The sequence below is a fragment of the Melanostigma gelatinosum genome (assembly GCF_949748355.1).
Source record: "Melanostigma gelatinosum genome assembly, chromosome: 10".
Taxonomy (NCBI): domain Eukaryota; kingdom Metazoa; phylum Chordata; class Actinopteri; order Perciformes; family Zoarcidae; genus Melanostigma; species Melanostigma gelatinosum.
Window position 1 is genome coordinate 9,804,204 of NC_136643.1, and position 22,222 is coordinate 9,826,425.

A 22,222-nucleotide genomic window follows, 5' to 3' on the forward strand; every position below is an offset into this window, starting at 1 on the left:
CATCCATTTTGCTGACTTGTAAAGCTGTCCATCCACCCTTCTCCCATTTAACCCATTCACTGAGAGCTTGTGCGCCAGACATCATTGTTTTGAAGTGCATTCTATTAAATGTAACTGTAGGAGGGTTTACCGGGAAAGAGGAACCTTATTGTGAATTTGAATTTATTCAACCTTATTGAAAGTGGGGAAAAGTCAGGAGTTGAAGCGCCCGGGATGGGTGGTGATACTTTTATGTTGACAGAAGTGTGCGCCTCTGAGGAGAAGCAGTGACAGAGAGATGGCCTGGAAACACTGGTGTTTTGAGTGAGAGGAAGTGGGACATTTGCTCGTGTCACACTGCCTCTCTACTCCGGCAGCTTTGAAGCTTGTCGAGCGGGTAACCCTCAAGGAGAGGTGTTATCCTTGGATGTTGACATAGGGAGAATCTGTCTAGGGCACGTGTAAAAAGCATGTGTAGCTGCTGAAAAGACCGAGCTGTCACACAAAGAAAATGCAAACTATATTGCTGCCATGTCAATAAAGGCACCAATTTATTCATAAAGGAATAGTTTGACATGTTGGGATATACGCTTATTTGCTTACAAGAGTGAGATGAGAAGATTGATACCACCTTCATGTTGTCGGTCAAATACGAAGCTACCGCTCGCAGCCGGTTAGCTTAGCACGAAGACTGGAAACGGGGGAATGCGAGATACAACGTGCTGATGAGCAATCTGCACCTTTTATGATGAGCAATCTTACCTACCATTTAGGTGGGGCAGGGCCCTGTGTGTGCATGCTGGCTCCCTTGAATGGCTGTGACACACTAAGCAGAATGGGACCATAATTCATGTGATCACTTTCACTCGTGTTTTCCCCGCTACGACATGTCAAAATGGCTGCTGTGAAAAGGGCCTGTTGCTGCAAAACGGGTTACGATCACTTCAGCGAGCACTGAAATAACAACACAGTTTTAAAATAGATGCTTTCGTTCATGCGGCCTGGATCTGAGGAGAACTGTGGACTCTGCCAACATATTACAATGCTGTTCTTAGGCGTGTCTTTTCTGTGTGTGTGGGTGTGTGTGTGGGTGTATGTGTGTGTAGATGAGCAGTTGCATAAAATGATAATATCAGTTTTATGGGCGGGAATGCTTTGTATTGATCTCAGATGAGATGGTGGCTGACCAAGCCTTTTACCATATCAGGCAGAATTCAATAAAAGTCAGGTGTGGGCTGGAATGCTTCCCATAATTCTGCAGTGATCAGACAGATTCTTGCCTTAGCAAACAAAGGAATTACAGATAAACACTCATTGCCTACCACCTAATTACTTGGTCTTAAAACATGTAAGATGTAAAGAGTGTTACTGTGAATGAAATATTTACAGTGATGCTTGCAAAGAGATGGATTGAGAGAGAGAGAGAGAGAGAGAGAGAGAGAGAGAGAGAGAGAGCGAGAGAGCGAGAGAGAGAGAGAGAGAGAGAGAGAGAGAGCGAGAGAGAGAGAGAGAGAGAGAGAGAGAGAGCGAGAGAGAGAGAGAGAGAGAGAGAGAGAGAGAGCGAGAGAGAGAGAGCGAGAGCGAGAGAGAGAGCGCGAGAGCGAGAGCGTGAGAGAGAGAGAGAGAGAGAGAGTCAGCCAGGGGCGTGGATGACCTCATTGTTGAAACAGGGATTTCCACATTTCCATGTCAGGGTGCCCCTTGCCATGACACAGAGGTCGAAAACAAGAGGGGAGAGGAAAAGGGGCACTCATGGGGCACACACACACACACACACACACACACACACACACACACACACACACACTCACATGTAAGCATAGGCACAGTGACAAACACATGCATAGACCAGATTTTGACATAAAGGAAAATGTGGTCTGTGATGTATCTACAGCGTTCTGCTAAGTTCGTGAAACACGCAAGACACAATGGCCTTTTGATTTAGATTGTAGTTTTATCTTCACTTTGTTGTTTCATAGCACGCAAACAAGAACACACACACACCACCACCATCCACACCACTCGATTACAATGCAGTCCAGACCAATTTGGTGGGAGACAATACAAAAACACACACCAGCGAGTGCAGTAAACAAAACTGGCCTCCACACATATTTATGGAAATGCAGCCAGGCATGCACAAAGTGAAATGGTTGGCAGTCACACGAAAACACAAAGCAAGCCAGCATACAAGAAAAACACACACACACACCAACCCTACCTCTATTCTGTCAACAGGGCTAGGCCTGCGCCGATCCCGTGGCACCCACGCCCCTCCCTTTGGCTTGCAGGGGAGGTGTTTTTGAAAGTTCACAGCGTGTGTGTGTGAGCGCGCGGGCAGAGGGACAGACAGAAAAGGGGCGTGGACGCCGAATTAACTCCGAAAGGTAACATCACCCCGCCTTCAGTTCTCAGCTGGACCAAGTCGCAGCTGCGTCACGAGAGAGTAAAACTATCGCTAAAGTGCTCCGTGTTAAGGTGAATTACCCCCCAATTTTAAAGCGGGACATTTGAGCACCTGTGAACCATGGAAGACGACGCGTCCCACGCCGAGCCCAGCGTCTCCGGCAGCACCCACACCATCCCGCAGCAGCAGCAGCCCGAAAACACGGTGCTCCTCACCCCGAGCTTCACCCCGTCCTCCGCCCCGTCCTCCCCGAACCCGACCGGCACTCTCTCCCGACTAGGCTTGAAAATACCGACCAGCCCGACCGCGACGGTGGCGCCGGGCAGCCCGGTCGGCGGCCAGGTGAGCGCCATCACCGTAGTGGCGCTGCTGGACAAGCTGGTGAACATGCTGGAGGCGGTGCAGGACAACCAGCAGCGGATGGAGCAGCGGCAGGCCGACCTGGAGGGCGCCGTGCGGGTCGTGCAGGGGGACGTGACCCGCCTGTCCAAGACCCACATCGGCACCTCCAACAGCGTCACCAAGCTGCTCGAGCACTCCCGCAAAGTGAGCGGGCACCTGAAGGACGTGAGGAACCGCATGGATAAGCAGGCGGTCCAGGTGAAGAAGCTTGAGGCGAACCACAGCCACCTGCTGAAGAGGAACCACTTTAAAGTGCTCATCTTCCAGGTGAGGGAACATGGTGATGGGAAGAGAGAAACAAAAGCATAGTGGCACTGAATGTCACAAAGAGTCTTTAGTAGCTTATTACAGTCCAAATACATACAATAAAGTTGTATTAAAGTGTTGGAAAATTAAAGGGGCACTCCACTGATTTAGGTTCAGTTTACTCGTCAGAAGGAGCACTACTCAGCAGTTAACAGTAGCACATAGTCTCATCTAGTTCTCCAAAAGTCCAAAAGAATAGCCTGAAAAAAGTAACCCCGGTGATGTCATTGGGGTTGTCTCAGCTCCAGCGTAGTAATTGTAGCTAATAGAGGTCTAAGATACAAACAGCAGGTGTGGGGGCCAACTTGCTAGCATCTAATGTAAGAGATGCATGATGGGAAATGTATGATCCAGTCTTTTGGAGCTTGGCACACACGAGGCTTCTGCTCTTTCAATTGTGACCATTCTCGTTTTAATGCGTCTCTGGCGAGTCCCCCGACTTTATAAAATGCAATACTAAATGACCGGACTACCTCTTCACGTGTTAGGCATGTTATGAATCTTTTTTTCAAAGGACGTATTTCCATTAGCCTCATTCGACTGTGTGTGTGTGTAAAAGTCATATTTGCGTTCAGATTTGACTGCAGCAGTGGGTGTGTCGGATGTGTTCCTGCTTGGCACTGACACGTGATGTGCTGTAAGCGAGCAGCACTTCATTACATTTTGAACACCCGAAACTCGTTGAACAGGACTAAGTCGACCTGTAGAACTCAGTTCATTAATGGTGTGTGTGTGTGTGTGTGTGTGTGTGTGTGTGTGTGTGTGTGTGTGTGTGTGTGTGTGTGTGTGTGTGTGTGTGTGTGTGTGTGTGTGTGTGTGTGTGTGTGTGTGTGTGTGTGTGTGTGTGTGAGAAGAAGAAGGGTGTGTCTGGGAATGGAGCTACAGAGAATAATGGAGGAGGGCTCAGACACTGACTTTGTCTAGATCTGTTTACACCCCCCAGTCATAATTCAGACAGACAGATGGCTTTTGGATGGATTTACCACTTCACCTGCCACGTCACACCTGTGAGGGCAAAAACTCTACACTGGCACAAAAAAAAGAAGCAATAACCCTCCTGAATCACCCAGGAAACGACTCACTTATCTCCACAAAGACTGGTTGTCGGAGATCACTTCAACCTGCATTCTTGACGCACAGCATGATTATCATGTGGTTACCGTGCAGGATGAAAGCAGTTGTATTTGACGGATGCATTTCAAATTAACCCATCAACCCCCCCCCCCCCCCCCCCTTCCAAAAAAAGAAGAGATGTAGATATGGTCTCCAAGTATGCTTTGTGCATGGTTGAGTGCATGATTTGTCGTGATTCCGCGTGTGGGTGTCTATGTGTGTGGGTGGGTGGGTGCGTCTGAGCATGTGTGTACCCGGGCAGCAAAAGAGGAGCCATTGTTGACACAGCCAGAGCCGCCGAGAGCTCTTAACCACTGTTGTTATCTGGTTTCCCAGGTACTGAGGCTCTGTTGTTCAAACGCAACAGGTGCCAAGACCTCACTCTGCAATGAGGTGGGCGAGGCAGTGCGGATCGATTCGATTGAATCAGTCGGTTTTCATGTGCTAGAAGGGAGTGTTCCTCCTGCTTTAGAGATAGTGAGAGTGCCTGTTTCCAATGCATCGTCAAATCCCACGAGTCCTTTGGATTTGTCACGTTAGGTGTTTTGTACTTTATCTATTTCATTAATATTATGAGAGCATGTTTCAGACTGCTTTAAAGTGTACTTAATACATGAGGAATGCCATGCAAAACTTAAGTCCTGACTTCTGCTTCAGTTTTTATGAGTCCAACTCAAAAGTGGCGCGTTGGCAGATGGGTGTAGTGGGGCCAGGTGTGTGTGTGTGTGTGTGTGTGGACAGCATGTGTGTGCGTGCCATTGGATGTTGGCTGGTGTGTTGGGTCAGGTGTATGCAGTTACAGAGCTGGTAAATGAGACTTGGCACGCCCGAGGGGGAGCGGGAAATAAAAGAACTGTTCAGCCCTTGTTCCTGCACCTCCCTGAGCTCGTGTTGACTCTTTTCTGTGTCCATCGCTTTCTACCTCACCTAATCTCATCTCTTTTTTTTTTTGTGTGTATTTTTCATTCTGGATTTTCTCCATCTGGTACTGTGCTCTAATTTTCTTGTCGAATATCTTTTTAGTTTGTTTGAATTTCACTCCTCGCATTGCTCCCTCCCACTACTACTTTATCTTTCGCACAAACTCCAGCTTGCATGTGACCAGCCACCTGTCCTGATTCCCTAAGATCACCTAACGCACGTTTGCTGCACACCCAAGAGCCAAACTCTCCCTACCGGCCCTGTAGCCATTGGCCGAGAGGCCCTCCCCCTCCTCCCCGCCCTACAAAAAATGTATCCAGAACACTCATCACCCTGTACGTGCCAGCTGAGGTGGAAACACAGAGGGTTTATGGGTAAACGCACGCTGTTGGAGGGAGGGAACAGGGGTCTGCACCCGCTCCAGGATTTGGCCGCGGTCAGTCACAAATGGCGGCGCTGTCTGTTGCTCCGCTGCGTTCCTGTACATAACAAGGACTAATGAGGACTTAATTACCAATGCTTGGCCCTTGTTTGTTTGTTTTTTGTGCACCAGTGCTTTTCCTGTCCCCGCATGGCCCTCCCCTCTCCGGGCCTTGTCTCTTGAACACGCACACACACACACACACACATACACAATTCCCAGCCGTCTGAGGTTCCAGTCAGTAGAAATTGTTTTGGTGATTACCGTTTGGAAAGGTAAAACGTTTTGCGGGTATTTTCTCGTTCTACTACTTGTCACACAGATTAATTCCAAAGCCTCATTACCTGAGTTTTATTTTTTTAAATATCAACGATCAGCAGCCCTGGGGATCTTACAACTTATCTTAATTGCATCGGCGTGGCACGCTACGCAAAATAAGTGGCATATTTGGAATATCATTTCCTGCGACTGAAGTCATTTTTATTTCTGAGTAGATTCCAATCTCCCCATCTGTGTTTATTCCACAGGGGAATTTCATCACAACAAACAAGTCCGCCACAGTGGCAAATTGATTTTGAACGTTGTGAGAATTGCGTTCGTCCCTCCCGCCCCCCCCCTCCGTTCAGAGTTTTGCTGGAAGTGGAGCAGCGAGGTGGGCTGGGAAGAGTTTGTGTGGGGATTGTGTGTGTTTTTGGGATCATTAATCGCAGACTGGCAGGGAGTGACAACAGGCGGAGCTCTCGCACACTATCAAAGAACATTCATATCGCATATGCAAGAGAAGAGAAACGCACTACGCCGGCCAAAGTAAACACAACGACTGCAACGTGCTTCCCGTGTCTTCTGCGTCTGTAAGTTGAAATAAATTCCTCGATTGTGAAACGTTCACGTCGTGACTCATCGTTTTTGAGTGATTGGCTTCACTACACTCATTGTCATTGTCACACTTTTTGTGTTTGCTTTGCTGCCCATCGTCACAGCGCTTATGTACATCGACACTTGACCAAAGGTTGTGACTTAATCTCAGCTTTCAGCAGCAGGAAGTAAAAGCTGTTTGCCCACACTCATACCCTGAGATGGAGGACAAACTGGTAGTTCTGTTCCCGGCCTCGCCCCAAGCCCTTACCTTTTTAAGCAGAGTGACTCGAAGCTCATAACTCTGAAGGTAAACAAAGCTTAATAATGGCAGAATAAATAAGTCGGCTCTGACCGATCCCATCTTGTGCATACAAATCCAATGTGACACAAGAGAAGCTTTGCAACGAAAGAAACCTTAAAGAAGTAGTTAAGAGTTAAACTTAAGTACAGTGCACTTATTGCGTGTGTTCAGTGCAGAATCTTCCGTTATAAAATCCTATCCATTCCCACAGGTTGGAGCAGGCCGCTGGCTTCAGGCTACAGCTCAGTTGTGTGCGTGTGCGTGTGCGTGTGCGTGTGCGTGTGTGTGTGTGTGTGTGTGTGTGTGTGTGTGTGTGTGTGTGTGTGTGTGCGCGCCCACCAGGTGATATATAGCACCAGCTTGTAGCCTAAAGCAGCTCTTTCACTGCATTCAAACATTCTGGGCCCACATTGTACGGCGCTTTAACCCACTGAGAGGTTTCAAGTAATAAGAGTAGTTGACTCAAAGTAACTGTGATTTTACAGCTATTGCCACCACTGTCCAGAAACATTAAATAATGCCACGGTTACATTAAGAAATACTATGTGACACTGTCTTTTTCATTTGCTGATTATATAACCAGTAGGCCTGCGTTACAGTTATGCTACCCAGTGGCCAGAAACAATGTTGGGATTGTATGTTTGCGCAAACCACGGGATACATTGAATCTCAACGTTTGTGTACAAAAAAAAAAAAGGTTTCACAAATTCGCTAATATCAGCCTCAAGCTTACAGAAACACACAATGACAAGTGGTTAACATTGTGAAATGATTGGTTTGGATTGGGCATCAAAACTTCTCTGTTAAAGTTTGAAAAAAACTCAAATAACAATGTAACTAACTAAAGTAAACACCAACCGCCCTTAGCGGACATTTCTTATGTAACAAGCGCAACAACTTTACTTAAAAAACGTAGAGTCAATGAGTACTTTGACACGAAAAGCCTGTCTTGTGGGTGAAACTTCTGTGTTTTCTTGAGCCACAGACCAACCACACCACCCTTCGTGGACTTTCTCGCTTGTTAACCTCGTCGTTATACCACGTAACTTTTGTACCACGTAACTTTCAATAACCCTCGCTTGATACACTGCATCACTTGCTCTGACCGAAAAAAGCAGAAACATCCACATGCAACGTAGCTTAAATTTGTGCCGGTGCGCTAAGTGCAGAGACCTTCACGAGACGTGTTAGCTTTGCGCTGGAGGTGGGAGGCAGCTAGCTTCCACAAAACGTCAAGAAATGCTCATGCCAGTGGTTTCAAAAGTAGTCTCATTTACATGTTGTGTCCTCTAACATTAGCCAGCGTTAGCCTACATTGTGGGTGGTTGTTCAGAGTTGGAGGGTGTGTGAACTCTGCAGCCTCACTGTGAGGACAGGGCCTAGCTAGCTATTGAAGCTAATAATGGTCAGTCAATACCTCTTGATCATATCTGGCTGTTTGTTTAACCACAGTGTATCCTTTTCCAATTCTACTCGTACTGAATACAAAAACTGTGGCGGAGGCTTTATAGTTGCGTGAATGCACCTTTTAAACAAACAACGTAGCTTGATTGTTATCACAGCTTTGTTTAGACAAGTAGCTCTCAGCTAGCTACTTGTCGAGTGTAAATGACATCGATGGTGAACAATAGTCCGAATATCCCAGTGTTGTTCTAGAATATCTCAGTCAAAATGGAAGGAAATGAGATTGTAATAGACCTTTTTCATGGCAGACAGTAGAGAAAGCACAGCCCACAGATTCAGGGCTCTGGTATTGTGCATGGTGGCTCACTTGGACTGGCTTATTGTGTTACGGTACGAATCTTGTGTGATACTATGAGGACTACATATACAAGCCTGAAGTTTAAAGAGAATATTCTAGTCAGAAATATCACAATCTACAAGTTGTCAGTGAGATTTTAAGCATTAAATAAAGAGCAGAGAAGTGTAAAAGAGAGATAAATAAATGATGGGCAGAAGGAAAAATACCAAATTTGCTCTGTTTGTCGATTAATGATAAGACGAAAAGAGTGAGTTTGGATAAGAGATTCTACTTGAGCAAGTATGGGCGAAAGACATGCATGTGGATTGGGAAGCATTACCTAAAGTGGTTGCTCTTTGGCGTGACGTCACATTCAGGTTTGACAAGTCTCCTCAACTGTTTCAGTCTGTGAGGCAAAGGCAAAGCAGATTCCTGCAGTGGAAGACTAGTTGTAACAGCTTCATTGACACAGAAAAGTGCTGACGGTGTTACAAATCCTGGACGAGCCCCCACGAACAGACTGACTGTTCAACTTGTTCTTTTAATCATGTCGGCTTTTATGTCCTTTTCATTTGCCACGAACTAAAAGCTGTTTTGCTACCAAAGAATATGCGAAGTAATGGAGACGATAAAACCAACCAGTGTATACAAAGGTAAATAAAGGTGGCAGCTCTTAAGATAGTTCAGCCTCCCAGCGTATCCCATGATGCATTGCACTCTCTTTGCTTCGGAACGGCCAAGAGCACATATTTAGCATGTTTCTTGTGACGCCGCAGGCATTGATTAGGTAATGACATTAAGCTCACTTGCACTCGCATGCTCTTTTTCACTGTGGATTCTTTTGAGCTTTGTCGCTTTCATGCTCACACAGCATCACACAATAGATGCAGGGGTCGACTCACTGAATGAATAGAGTTAACAAAACTGCCGGGAGGTTGTTTTCACGCTGGTATTCTGCCAAAGAAGCTCAAGGTCCTATGAAACAATCAAAAAAAAACATGAAACTATCCTCTTTTGACTCTTCATGTCACCGCCCTTATTTTCTCTCCCCATCAATGTGTCCACTCCTTCTTGACTTTTCAAACCTCGGCGTCCGTGATCCAATCCGCTGGCCAAGGCCACAGCGTCCATGGCAGGAAAAGGGAAAACAATAGCCATGCTGGATCCCGGTGTCCTTATTTCTCTGGCCATTTTTAAATACAACATGTGTTGAGATAACACGACGACTTCCGGGCTTCTCTGCGGACTCTCTACGCCCTTTGACCTCCGTCCGGGGTAAACATTTTCACAATTGGTGGCAGCCTTATCCAAAAAAAAATGCTTGTGGTGTCTCCACGCAGCCCTTATCAAACAATGATTCTGATACGCACAGATTGGGGATTGTGCTGAAACAATGTGCAAAGAGGGGTGTTGGGAGGTTTGAGCTAAAGGAGATTAACCCGTCCAAGGAGCGAAAACAGGAGCGACGAGAACCGTCAAAGTGCAGGAATGTGTCTCGGTGACACGGCTGAAGACGTGTCACACACGCGGGAGAGTGCCGGTTTAGCGGTGTGGTGTAGTTGGTGTCCAGTAAGCGGCGAGGAGCGCCAGCAAAACCATGTGGTTATTAAAATGAACACCGTGCTGTGTCTGAAATGTAATTTTGAGAACTGGAGAGCAGAACATGAAGCGCGTCATGCTGCGAAGTGCAAAGACTGCTCTGCTGTAAATTACGGGCTGAGTGAGCAGACGTGCATCATCGTTTGTGTCATGGGGAATAATCGGCACCTCTCTCGTTTGCCACGATCTCCGTTCTGCCGTCACGTCAGCATGACATCGCTCCTGAATTGGTTATTGTGCTGTGTGATTACGCAAGCGTTTCTTTTCTTTTTTTTCTCTTTCAGTGAGGCAGATACGGGAGGGGTGTGCATGGGAAAGAATGTCATAGCTTGTTATGCAAAGCTTTATGGGTAATGGGCCAAGAGGCATGAATCAGTATTGGCATGAAGTGGCTGATTTATGATACTTTGAATCACAATTTGAGCACACTTGTTATGGTGTTGGGCTAAGATCGTAACAGTTCGATTTGATTGTACAATTTGAAAGTGCAAGGCAGCGTATAGATGCCAATGCACCGTGTTCTGTACTTTGGTAGGTTATCATGTTACCCACTCCCATGTCAAAAAGCACAATTCCATTTCCTTTCCTTCCTTTCCTCCTTCCTTCCTCTGTCCACAGATGGCTCGCCGTACACATTTCAGTGTGTGTGTGTGGGGCTTCGTTACGCAACAAGCTGGGGTTAACTGTAAAACATCTCACTGCACCCTAATGGGAAGGATGCAATGAAAACATACCGAGGAAATCTGCACAATCACAAGTGTTTCAGGTAGACACTGAATAACTGAAGGTGTGTGCATTTGAGCGTGTGAGAGGGTGCTGGGACTAGGTTGTGTTGGGCATCTTGAATGAAGGTAGGTTGTATTACAGATGGGGAGGATGGACAAATAAGAGCGAGGGGGGGCCTTTTGTTTGAAATGTGCTGTACAAAAAAAGTCCCTCAATCAATATGAAGCATCTTAAACATATTCAACCTCTTTTTCTGCCTGTTTTTGCAAACTAAGCCTCCTGTCTTTCAAATTCTGAAACAAAATAATTGCAGGGGCTGTGTGTGTGTGTGTGTGTGTGTGTGTGTGTGTGTGTGTGTGTGTGTGTGTGTGTGTGTGTGTGTGTGTGTGTGGACGTGTGACCTCTCTTTGGCGCGGCCCACCTGAGCCGGAGGCACCTGACTCACTGTGCCAACACACCTGTCCTGTCCTAACCCGGGCTGTTGGGATTTAGAAAACCTCCATTTATCATCTGAGGGGCGAAAGCACACCTGTTCAACTTGCTTACTTTAGTACAAATGACGGTGGAACTGAAATATGATAAAAGTGTTTAAACGGGCCATTTAGACAGGTGATGGTGCTTTTTGTGTTGCATACTGTCTGCACAACGATGACGTTTTACATATAAGCGATTTAGTTTTTCTCCGGTGACATAGACTGTATATGAGAAGTGGACGTAGTTGTCGTGACGTCACCCATTGGTCTGTTTTGAAGCCTCGAGTTTTGGCCGTCGCCATCTTGGATTACGGCCGTCGCCATCTTGGCTGTTTTGCAACTAATGAACGAATGCTACCAGGCTCTGGTAGCGGCAGAAGACTTGTCAATCACAGTAAGCCCGCCCTAAAACACTCCACTTTATGGTCTATTTGACTCTAAACTGGACCATGTTGTACTAAATGAACATTATGCTGTATTGAAGAAGACTTGGAACTTGTGATTGAGACCATAAACTCATGTTTACAATGTTTACTGAGGTAATAAATCAAGTGAGAAGATGGGACTTCTTTTTGGAACTGGGGGAGTCGGCCCCTGCTGGTCAGGAGAGAGAATGCAAGTTTTAAGACACTTCCGTATCGGCTTCACTCGGCAAAAACGGAGTTTGCCGCCTGGGTCACATGCTGCAACAACGCTGGAGAAACAATGCTGGGCCCCCCCAATCAGATGCTGAATGCTGAAATAGATCTCGGTCATGGCAGCAACAGTTACCCATAGAATCACTTCCTCTTTCGCGTGTTTTGACTACAAAATAAAAGCATGAGAATTTTTTTTCTTCAATTGTACGATACAAATTTAATACAATAACAACTGACTGTCTGTCGCAACTTCCAGTTGCATTTCTTTATCTGCTGTTTAGGAGGTATAATGTGTAGCATGTTCACCATCTGTAATAGCGTGCTAAAGTTAGTTAATTAGCACCAAATACGAAGTACACAGCTGAGGCGGACGGGTCTGTCATTAGTTGCAGATGCACACACATGCACATAAACAAAGGCAAGAGGACAGATGCAAGAGAAACAGTAGAGGGTATCATTACACACATGGTATAAACAGTCGCTCACCGGGTAACGTGAGCCCGTCTGAGCTCCTTCAATCAGTGGCCACTCCGCCCCGCCCTGATCAGGAGACCGGCTTACACGAGCCTTGGCTTAGTAACACCTTGCAGGACTTGCAATTAGATGGCAGTTCTACCACGCAACTGTTAAATGAGATCTTGAACGCCATTACGTGGGCCTTCGAAAATATCTGTGAAGAGTGTGCGCTTTACCGTCCAGTAAACTGGCTGTCACACTAAATTAACTTTGTTTTTTTGGGGGGGTTTCCTCCGAATGTAGTTTAATTCACTGTCATCTTTCACTTTTTTTTACCAGTTAGAGCAAATAAAAGACGAAGAAAAAAAGCCGGATTAAGTCAACTTTGGGGGGGAAATAAGTTGGTGATGAACAATGGAGACTCTTGCTGCATGATTAGTATAAGCACTCGTCAATTTAACATTGACATGTGAGGCATCGGTTGTATTTATCACCACGAGTAAATCAACCATTACAGCTGCACTGATACAGCACAGTATGTGGAAGGAGAGCTGGGTTTTCATTGGAGGGCGTTTGAGTTTCAGCCGTTGCCTCCTACACTCTGCAGTACTCACAGTGATTATCAGAGATTATATCAAACATGTTTGAGCCAAGTCAGAAAGTCTACGGCGTGCCCAGACTGGAGCAGAGGAGTCACGATTGAATCTTCAGAAACCTTAACCCCCCCCCCCCCCCCCCAACAATTAGGGAAGATTAGTGTTTATCATCAGTGAATGTTCCACCGAGGGTCAGGAGAGGCCATATTGGCATATTCTAATCCTGACCGGTCAGATTCTGTGTGTTTTTAACCCTTAAGCCATTTCTAACTTCATGCAAGGGCATGTCACCCACATAGTTCCTGGCTCTCTGATTTGATTCTGCTTGAACACGTTGAGATCCACACAGTTCTCTCTGGGTGTGGCGCGGCGTCAGACCAACGGCAAAATGGGGGCATCCGGATCCTGCTCATTTAGATACGGCAGGAGGGAGCTGCAGAGAACCAAACTGAAAGGGAAGGAATCGCAGTTAAACCAAACACGCAGTGGTAACCAGAGCTGTTCTCTAAGGGGCTACCTTTGTCTTTTGGGGATTTCAAGTTACAAACCTGCAGTTCATCACAAGTCCCAGCTTTTTCTTTTTTGGGATGATGACATACCCCCAGTTGTTGGCGGTAAATAAAAACTCACTAACTGTCGACACACACACACAGACAGAAAGGCAGTTCCTTGATGTTTTACAAGTGTTACCCATGGGGAGGAACATCAGACCGATAATTTGGGATCATTTAGAAATGATACCAGTAAAGGGCCAGTACACTCCTACTGTGCTATACATCGTGCTGTATGTTTTTAAAGAGCACATATTCATTGTAAACGGGGCCCTGATAGATTTACTAGCATTGACTGGGATACCTAACGTGCTCGGCACACACCCGAACTGTGAATCATGGCTGCATGTTTGAGATCAAGGCGAGAGGTATCGGGTGTTTGCAAAGTGGTCTAATAAAGGGGGGGGGGGGGGGGTTCTGCATGGCTTTCCACCTCTGAAGAGCTTGAGCGCTGTGGACTGCTGTTGATGACACTGGGGTAAAACAGCAGGCCTCCGATGGACGGAGCAGATGCAGTCAGTGAATTGAAGAAAGTGGTGCAAAAATTCAGAATGAAGCACACCTTGATACGATCTTGTGATGGATAAATCTTGTGCAATTATAGTGTTTGACACTATAACAACAATATTGTGGGAGTACTTCACTTAACATCATAGTTTTGATGTCAGTCTCAATTCCAGTACTATAGGATATGAGCAAATAACTGCGTGTCTAAATTGGCTTGAATGGGCTAAAGACAGATTGCAGGTAGCACAGTCCTTTTTAAGCAAAAACTCCCCATTGAGTGTCGAGTGAAGAACAGACAGGAGGCAGGACTCCTCTAGACCAGCTGGTCGGCCCAGTACTTAAGTATGTGCTAATAACACCCCAGGAAAGATGCATTGCTCACAACTCCAACAACCTAGTGAGCACTTAAAGCACAGCTATGATGTCCAAAGAGCTGCGATGCCATGCATTCTTTGAAATGCACTCATACTTTAATGCAGACTCATTCTCACAAGCACGGTTGTACAGAGACAACTATTGTTATGTATTGTTATAAGTATGTCGTTCCAACATGTACTGGTGGTGACACCGGTCCTTGTTGTGGACATATCCGGATAGTTTGAATTCAAAGTCGTGTGCAATGTGGCACCTGGTGCAATGCAACACCTGTGTTCCGATGCTACTGTAACGCTATCCCATTCAGGAAAATGACTTTATCGAAACTGCATACATCGGCATGTTGCGTACCTGAACATGAAAACGTACGCCGTGCTGTATTTAGTCAACTCAAAACCAAGTAGCCACAGGTGGTACTTCCACATGATGTCATTGAGAGGGCTTTTCTCTCTGAGCATTTCAGATGTGTAGTGGACTGTGTCAACCACTGAAGCTGCACCTTCACTCTCCACTCACGACTGCACAACTGGGTGTGAACGGGAGGGGGGGGGGGACTCTATCTCATAAATCCCCAATGGAGTGGAACATTGTGTATGCGACTGTGTGTGATTGTGGGTGATCGTGCACAGATGAATGGGCAGCAAGTAAGAGGGAGGAAGAAGAAACTGGGGAGAAACAAATTAAAACGGTGGATATTGGCCTTACTGCTCTGTGTTCATGGATGGGAATTGGGGGGAGGGTCGGGGCGGGGGGGGGGGGGGTTAAAGGCAGAGAGAGACGTAAAAAAAAGATTGGCTCCTGCAGAGAAACAGGTGGAATTCCTCAGATGTCTTCAGGAGAAGCACGGGGAGGCATGCAGAGGCTGGTCTCCTCGGTCCTCAGGAGGCGGGCCCACCCACCCTCTCTCCCTCTGGGTCAGAGGTCACTGACCTTTTTGAGACCGAGAGCTACTTGAAGGATGGAGGGTGATATGGAGGGCAACTCGTTTGATATAATCTTCCTGAATAATTTAAATTAGTTTTAAATAATGAGTATTAGTCTGTTTGTGTTTACTGATGCCTCACAATCCTTATTAATAACGTTGCTGCTCAGCACTCACAGGCTACATGTAGCGTGTGGCGGTTGGTCTTTGTGGTATTTGTCTTGCCCCGCCTCCACTGGGATTAGATGATGAATAAGAAGTGACAGTGACAAGCGTAGCATTGGACATCACTTGGACATTGTTCAACTCTTGGTGAGCAGAAAACAAACACCAAAGGCGTGGCAGCGCTAGACCGAACTATAACAGTGACGAATGCTTTTTTACAACGTGCCCTGCGGGTGACCCATTTACTCCCTGCGGGCGACCAGGCACTCGCGGGGCTCCATGCTGACTACCCCTGCTGTTGTATTAAAAGCAGACAGCCATTTAGAATCGCCAAACCATGGCCAGAGATAGGGCTGGGCGATATGGCCTAAAAAAAAAATCTCCGATTTTTTTACAAAAAATCCGATTCACGATTTAAATCGATTTTTTTCCCCCAAAATTTTTTGCAGATGACAGAAGCTGTTGAAAACAATTTTTTCTTTTATTTTGTGATGATTTTCCCAAGTAGGTTGATAAAAATAAAGTGCAAACAAAACCTGAACATTGTAGAAAGGTGCCTGTAGTATACAAAAAGTATTTGGTCACTCTTTTGTTTGCCTGAATCATTTAAATATAAAATTAAATTAAACATAACATTAAATGGCATTAAATAGTAGCCTTCCATTGTAAACAACTGTGCAAATGTAACTTTTTACAGTAAGCTTTTCTAACTGAATACACTGATACAAACACAGCATGAAATAAAATGTATATGACCCTTTAACATTCACATTTTCAAAAGTGCAACATCTGATCTAACATCAACATAACATATTTTGCACAGTAAATAAGTGCATGTAAACAAAATCAAGTGCATTCACAACATAACCAACAGTATTAAACAGTAGTGCATGTTTTTTCTAAATATTTTTTGCCAGGAAGACAAGCCTGTCTACTACCTCTGGCTTCAGGCATGCACGGTGGCATGTAACAATGCCCCCCCACACACTGAAAAGCCTCTCAGAGGGGGCACTTGTAGCTGGCACAGAGAGGTATTTCTTTGCTAAAGTACTTAGCCTTGGAAAGTTAAGTTGGTGACGCTTCCACCAGTCAAGTGGATCGGTGTCTGGGTCAACCTGCTGGACCACCTGTCAGTTGTTGCGGAGTAGAATGACATCCCCTCCAGCTCCGCAGAGATCCTTTGGCGTGTACTATTGTACAGCCGAGGCAAGGCAACGTCAGAAAAATGTTTACGGCTTGGTAGCACGTACCTGGGGTCCAAAGCTTTGAGACGGTGAATAAACCCCGGCTTTTCCACGGTGTATATGGGCACCATATCTTTTGCGATATACATCGCGACTGCATCCGTGATGGCTTTCCACCGGGCACTCTTCTTCTCATGCGGAGTACAGTTGGTGAATGTCTCCAAAATGCTGGGTTGTTTTTGTGAGGTGGCGGCGGCAGCAGTGAAGCTGCTGGCCGCCATTGTTTTAGTTTGTAAACAATGCGCGCGCACTCTACTACGGGAAAAAGGGGTGGGGGCGATTTTCTCGATTTTCAATAAAACACATCGCCTTAAAGCACACATTCGAATTAATCGATTAAATCGATTTATCGCCCAGCCCTAGCCAGAGATATATACATACACACACACACACACACACACACACACACACACACACACACACACACACACACACACGTGTTTAAGGGGGTATGTGGGTGAAAGTACACCTTAAAGATCTCGACTTTGATCATAACAGTCAAGAAATCCATTGAAGCCTAAAGTCTAATCCTGACCATAACCAATTCAAACAAGGTAATTGTAAAATTCCTGGTTAAAGGAATGATGCCTATTCGTAACTGATCCAAAAACCTGTCGTGTTTCTTTCCCTCTGTTTCTCAACAGGAAGACAATGAGATCCCCTCCAGTGTGTTCGTCAAGGACTCCCTCAAGACCCCGCAACCGAGCCAGTACGATGCAGAATCCATCCTCCCTGGTCCGTCCGTGGCCGGCTCCGTGGCCGGCTCCGTGGCCGGCAGCCGTGCTCACGAGGAGGGTCTCCACACCATCAGCCTGTCCTCTGACGACGACGACGATCTCACTGTCCACCACGAGGAGTACGAGATGTGCGAGGGCGAGGACTCGATCAGTCCGGGCACGTCCCACGCATTCGAGAGGAGGGCCGAGAAGTTCAAGCGCAACAGCCTGAAGAAGGTCGACAGCCTCAAGAAGGCCTTCTCGCGTCACAGCATCGAGAAGAAGGTGACCCAGATCACCACCAAGATCGTGCCGCCGGAGCAGCGCGAGAAAATCCGGAAGAGCCTCACCCCGAACCATCCCAAGAGCCCGACCGCCAAGTCCTCCTCTTTCAAGGTAAACCCCATGACCTTCAACATCAAGAAGGAAAGAGGCGGGGAGGCCTCCACGCAACACCTGGGCTCACCCGGGGAAGAAGCCCACGTGGAGATTCCTGCTCTGGAAAGCTTCGATGGAAAGATACCCTTGGATACCGAGGAATATACCCAGGAGGGAGTTGTGGAGAAGATCCAGGAGATGCGGAGTCCCTCCACCCCAGAGAGCATGAAGGCCGAGCTGCCAATCAACGGAGAGGCACCGAGCATCGAGTGCGAGATGAATGGCGATCGCCCTGCAGACCTGGCAGTTCCAGAGCTTTATGAGGAGGAGGAGGAGGAGGATGAGGAAGAAGTGGAGAAGCACAAAAGCCCGGTTGAGACCGCAGCAGCTGTCCAGATTCCCACAGCAACAATTACTGTAGCACAAGTGTCTTAATATGATTTTAGTGAGCAGCAATTGTAGTTTCCCCATTCGTTCTTTTCTTGCTCAAATTTCTACATTCGTAAACACCCAGCAGGCACAAATCCTCCCTCCATTGTTCTTGCCATAAACCCCCACATACACCAGAAGCATAGTCCACCCTCGGACCCATTCCTGCAACCCCGACCTTTTGATCATCACCAGCTTGGTCCGCAGACCTTGACACGCACTGTAAAAGCTACTGGGTTAACAGCTAGACCTCACCGTGTATCAGAATCGAGTGCACGTGCAGCCTAAACCCTGTTAGCAGGGCTGTCCAAAGAAAGCACCATTACACCAATGTACCGTAACTCCCATCAACCGGTGGCCTTATCCTCAATAGCGGCACATCTCCAGGGCGCTGGGCCAGCTATCATCCCTACTGCTGTGTTTGTCTGCCTCTGGAGCTTTCTTCCACACTGACAAACAGCCTATTCGCTCTTTGTGTGTGAAAAAATTGTAAATCTTTGGCAACAGTGGTACTACCCACTGCCCGTTGAGGCAGTGTGTTGCCAGGTGGTGCTCGAGTCGGAATGGGGGAGGTTCAGGGTATTCAGTGAAAAGGCACCAGGGGTGTTTTGTAGTGAACTAGAGGTTGTTTACTAAATTCTTTTGGACCAACGCTGAAAGAAAAGGTCTCAACTAACAGGTGGCCATGCTTCGGTCGTCAGCGCGGCGACGTCTCGTCTCCTGTCCTTCACCCGCGCTCGACAAGTGGTTTAATACTTCCATAGGGACATGTCTAAAATACCACATGAGTTACATGTGGTACATCAATGAATACTAAAATGTTTTCGTAATCCGTGTTTGTTCAGTAACCTCCAGGAGCAGACAATTAGAATGAATGGCATTTAAAAGGGTCTAAATGTTCTTGCGAATCCCACTAATTACAAGATAAACAAATAGCAGTTAACATGTTTGTGCTCGGACAAGCTACTCTGTATGCCGAGACAAATTACACAAAGAACCCTGCAGCTTTTTAATACTGACATATTAAATGCCCCTTCGACAGCCCTTTGTCTTCTCTGCAGGGCAAATTTGTATGTTTATGTATGGAATTATTTTTATTTTTTCTCTATGCGAGGCACACTCCTCCCTAGGTATTTACAGCTTAAACCCCATAAAACGGTAACTTTACGATAATGCCTCGAGCGTGTGTACTTTATACAGTGGATGTTCCTGTGAATTTGTTTTGAGTTACTATATGATACTTTGGTGTTTTGTTAGTCGTCTTTTTTTTTTTCCTTTTCAGGCAATCCATGACTTGCATGGTGAAATGTTTACTCAGATTCATATGTTTAAGACAGACATATCTTATACATTTGCCAGGGCACCATCGCTAAATCCCCTCCCCCCCTAGACACACACACACTTCTACAGTGCCTTTTACCTTGCATGACTTACTGGAATGAGTAACTGCAGTCCTGAAGGGATGGATTGTTTTTGTAGATAAGAGTGATTTGTAAATGTTTTTCCTCTTCTGAGGAATTCTTTGCCGCTAACACTTCCTGGGGCACAGTCATGGGTTGATACCGACGTCATAAAAGCTGAGAACGTTTAAGTTAGAAGGACGTGCAAATTCATTCACAATCAACCTCACGTTTTTAAAAAAAGTGCCCTTTTCCTATCTTGTTGCACACCGTTAGCGCTACGCCAGCCTTAGCTACAGGCCCGGACTCCCTAAATATAATTTGGCAAGTGGTACCAGGTGCCACGGATCCGGCGCTAGAGAGGTCACAGAAGTGGATAAAGGCAGAGGACGGCAGTCCTAGCTTTGACGGATGACTCCCGCTCAGCCCATTTTTCATGCTCTCGGCCTCCTTGTTGAGACGTGAGGGAGACGCTCTGTGAAGCCACAGGTGTGTGTGTGTGTGTGTGTGTGTGTGTCTCATCCCCCCCTCCCCCGTGGAGGCTCCTGGGCATAAGCTTGTAGTGGAAAAAGGGTCACGTGTGGGTGTTGGACTTCAGTTGTTGTAAAGGATGATAAAGTTGCCGTGGGGTTCGGGGTAAAATGTAAACGTATGTAAAGTTGTGAGAGTCTGAAATGCCTTTCGACCTTTTGGAACTAACTATGCAAAATGAATAAATAACTAAAGTCACACTTCATTGAGGTCTAATAAACACAGGAGAAAAGTAGTGCACATGTCATAGCATACATCGTTTAAACTATTGCTTAACTTAAAGCCTTTCACTGTATGTGCTTCATGCGTTACCATTAACCTGCCAGTTTGCTCAATGGGATCTGTAAGGAGAAAATAAATAAATAGACGTGAATGATCTGAAAGAACTTGTTATCCGTGTTTATTTTTACTTTGTCATTCTGAATAAATTCCGCTCTGTATGAATCATTTTACTGAAAAGGGATTGAACACTAGGCTTATGTGTGCATTCTTTGTACTGTAGAGGTTCAAATGTGACTGGCTTTGAGGTATTTCCTGCTTAGTCGTGTGTTACTTTGGTGGTATCTTTGTCTCTCCAATGATAAATATGCAATTCCTAGATTTGTGTGTGTGTGTAAAAGTCACTTTTTATTTGTCTTGAAATTAGACTATGTCATCTGGATTATATGTGAGCGCTGTTTTTTGTTGAAGCTCAAAAACCCGATATTTCCAGTAATTGTTTCGGTAGTGATATCGTGTTTAACACCATCTTTGTTCTTACAGAGTTCTTACTTTAAAGTCTGTTAATTTAGTTACCCACTTCAACCAAAGACGTTTCCTTCACAGCAGAAGATTCCCCGCCACTTGAGTGTTTCAATGAACACCTCCTGCCACTTGTTTCAAGCATCTTGTAAACATGCAGGCATTTCCGTTCAGAATTTAGTATTTTATACGTCAATAAAGATTTTATAACATTCAAATATGGCCTGTGGTCTTTTATTTGCAGTCCTCAAGGTAAAAGGAGATGATTAACATGAGTCACACAGTTCACATAAATTGTATAATAGTTAATGTTCTGTGGATCATTGGTGTCATGACTTGAATTTTTGACCTGTAGTGCCCGAGGAAAGATGGTCACGCTTGCTGTTGCTTAGGCTGCTACAAGTTTGAAATAACTAATTCACAGTTAAGTGTAGGTAATAGGGTAGTAGAGGATTCATCTCAGTGGAGGGAGCGGTTCGATTGCTCAACCCCTATTTACATAACAGTTTGTGGAAAATCAAGATAAGATAGGTGTTTGGGTCAGAGCCACAACAAAGGTTTGCGTCACCCAAATTACAAAATAACCTTTACATAACTTAATACTTTCTAACTAGAAACAGCGTCTCCTGTGACTCAGAATAATGCTCACAACACATAGGAGGAGCTTTCTACAGAGGAAGTAGTCCCTAGGAAAACTATTGACAGTTCTGTCAATGTGCTGCTCATTTATTGTTGGAATGCTGTTAAGCATTCCAACTATTGTTCTTCGAATCTTTATTGTTGGAATGCTGTTAAGCATTCCAACAATTCTTTATTTATCTTTATTCAACTTCTTCTATTTCTTCCGTCGCACCGCTTCTCGTCCTTCATTTTTTAAGCTACAGAAACTGTTCAACTATTAAAATGTTCAGCTCTTTCACCAGAGGGGTGCTATGACTTTTCATATTTCTAACCTTTAAACTTTTTGAATTATTAAGCTTTTTATTTTCAATGGGATCTCTATGGAGAATATTTTCAAATCCTCTTAAACTTCTTCAACTTTCAAATCCTTCAACTTCCTCATACTTTCAGCTACAGACACCATGTCTTTACAATGTTGAGAAAACCCTTAACTATTGCCACATGATTCAGATATCTATTTTTTCAGATATTTTTGATATCTTGTAAACTTTTTGAACTGCAGCAATTTAACTTTTGTGATTTTTCAGCCCTTTTCTGACTTTATAATGGGTGTGTATTGCGCAGCTTAGAGTGCGTGATGTCACCGCTAGAGTGAAGAGCAGCTTGAGATTCTTGTGAAAAAAACATTTGTATTTTGCCACTGTG

The 22,222-nt window shown here is 45.5% G+C and overlaps 1 protein-coding gene across 1 annotated transcript; it reads left to right on the forward strand.

The window, feature by feature from the left end:
- Positions 1-2,326: 2,326 nt before the first annotated feature.
- Positions 2,327-20,755, forward strand: LOC306783845 (caveolae-associated protein 2-like). The gene is made up of 2 exons (XM_079277663.1): positions 2,327-3,055; positions 17,346-20,755. The coding sequence occupies exons 1-2, from the start codon at positions 2,507-2,509 to the stop codon at positions 18,228-18,230; spliced, it is 1,434 nt and encodes a 477-aa protein (XP_079133789.1). The 5' UTR covers positions 2,327-2,506; the 3' UTR covers positions 18,231-20,755.
- Positions 20,756-22,222: the final 1,467 nt, after the last annotated feature.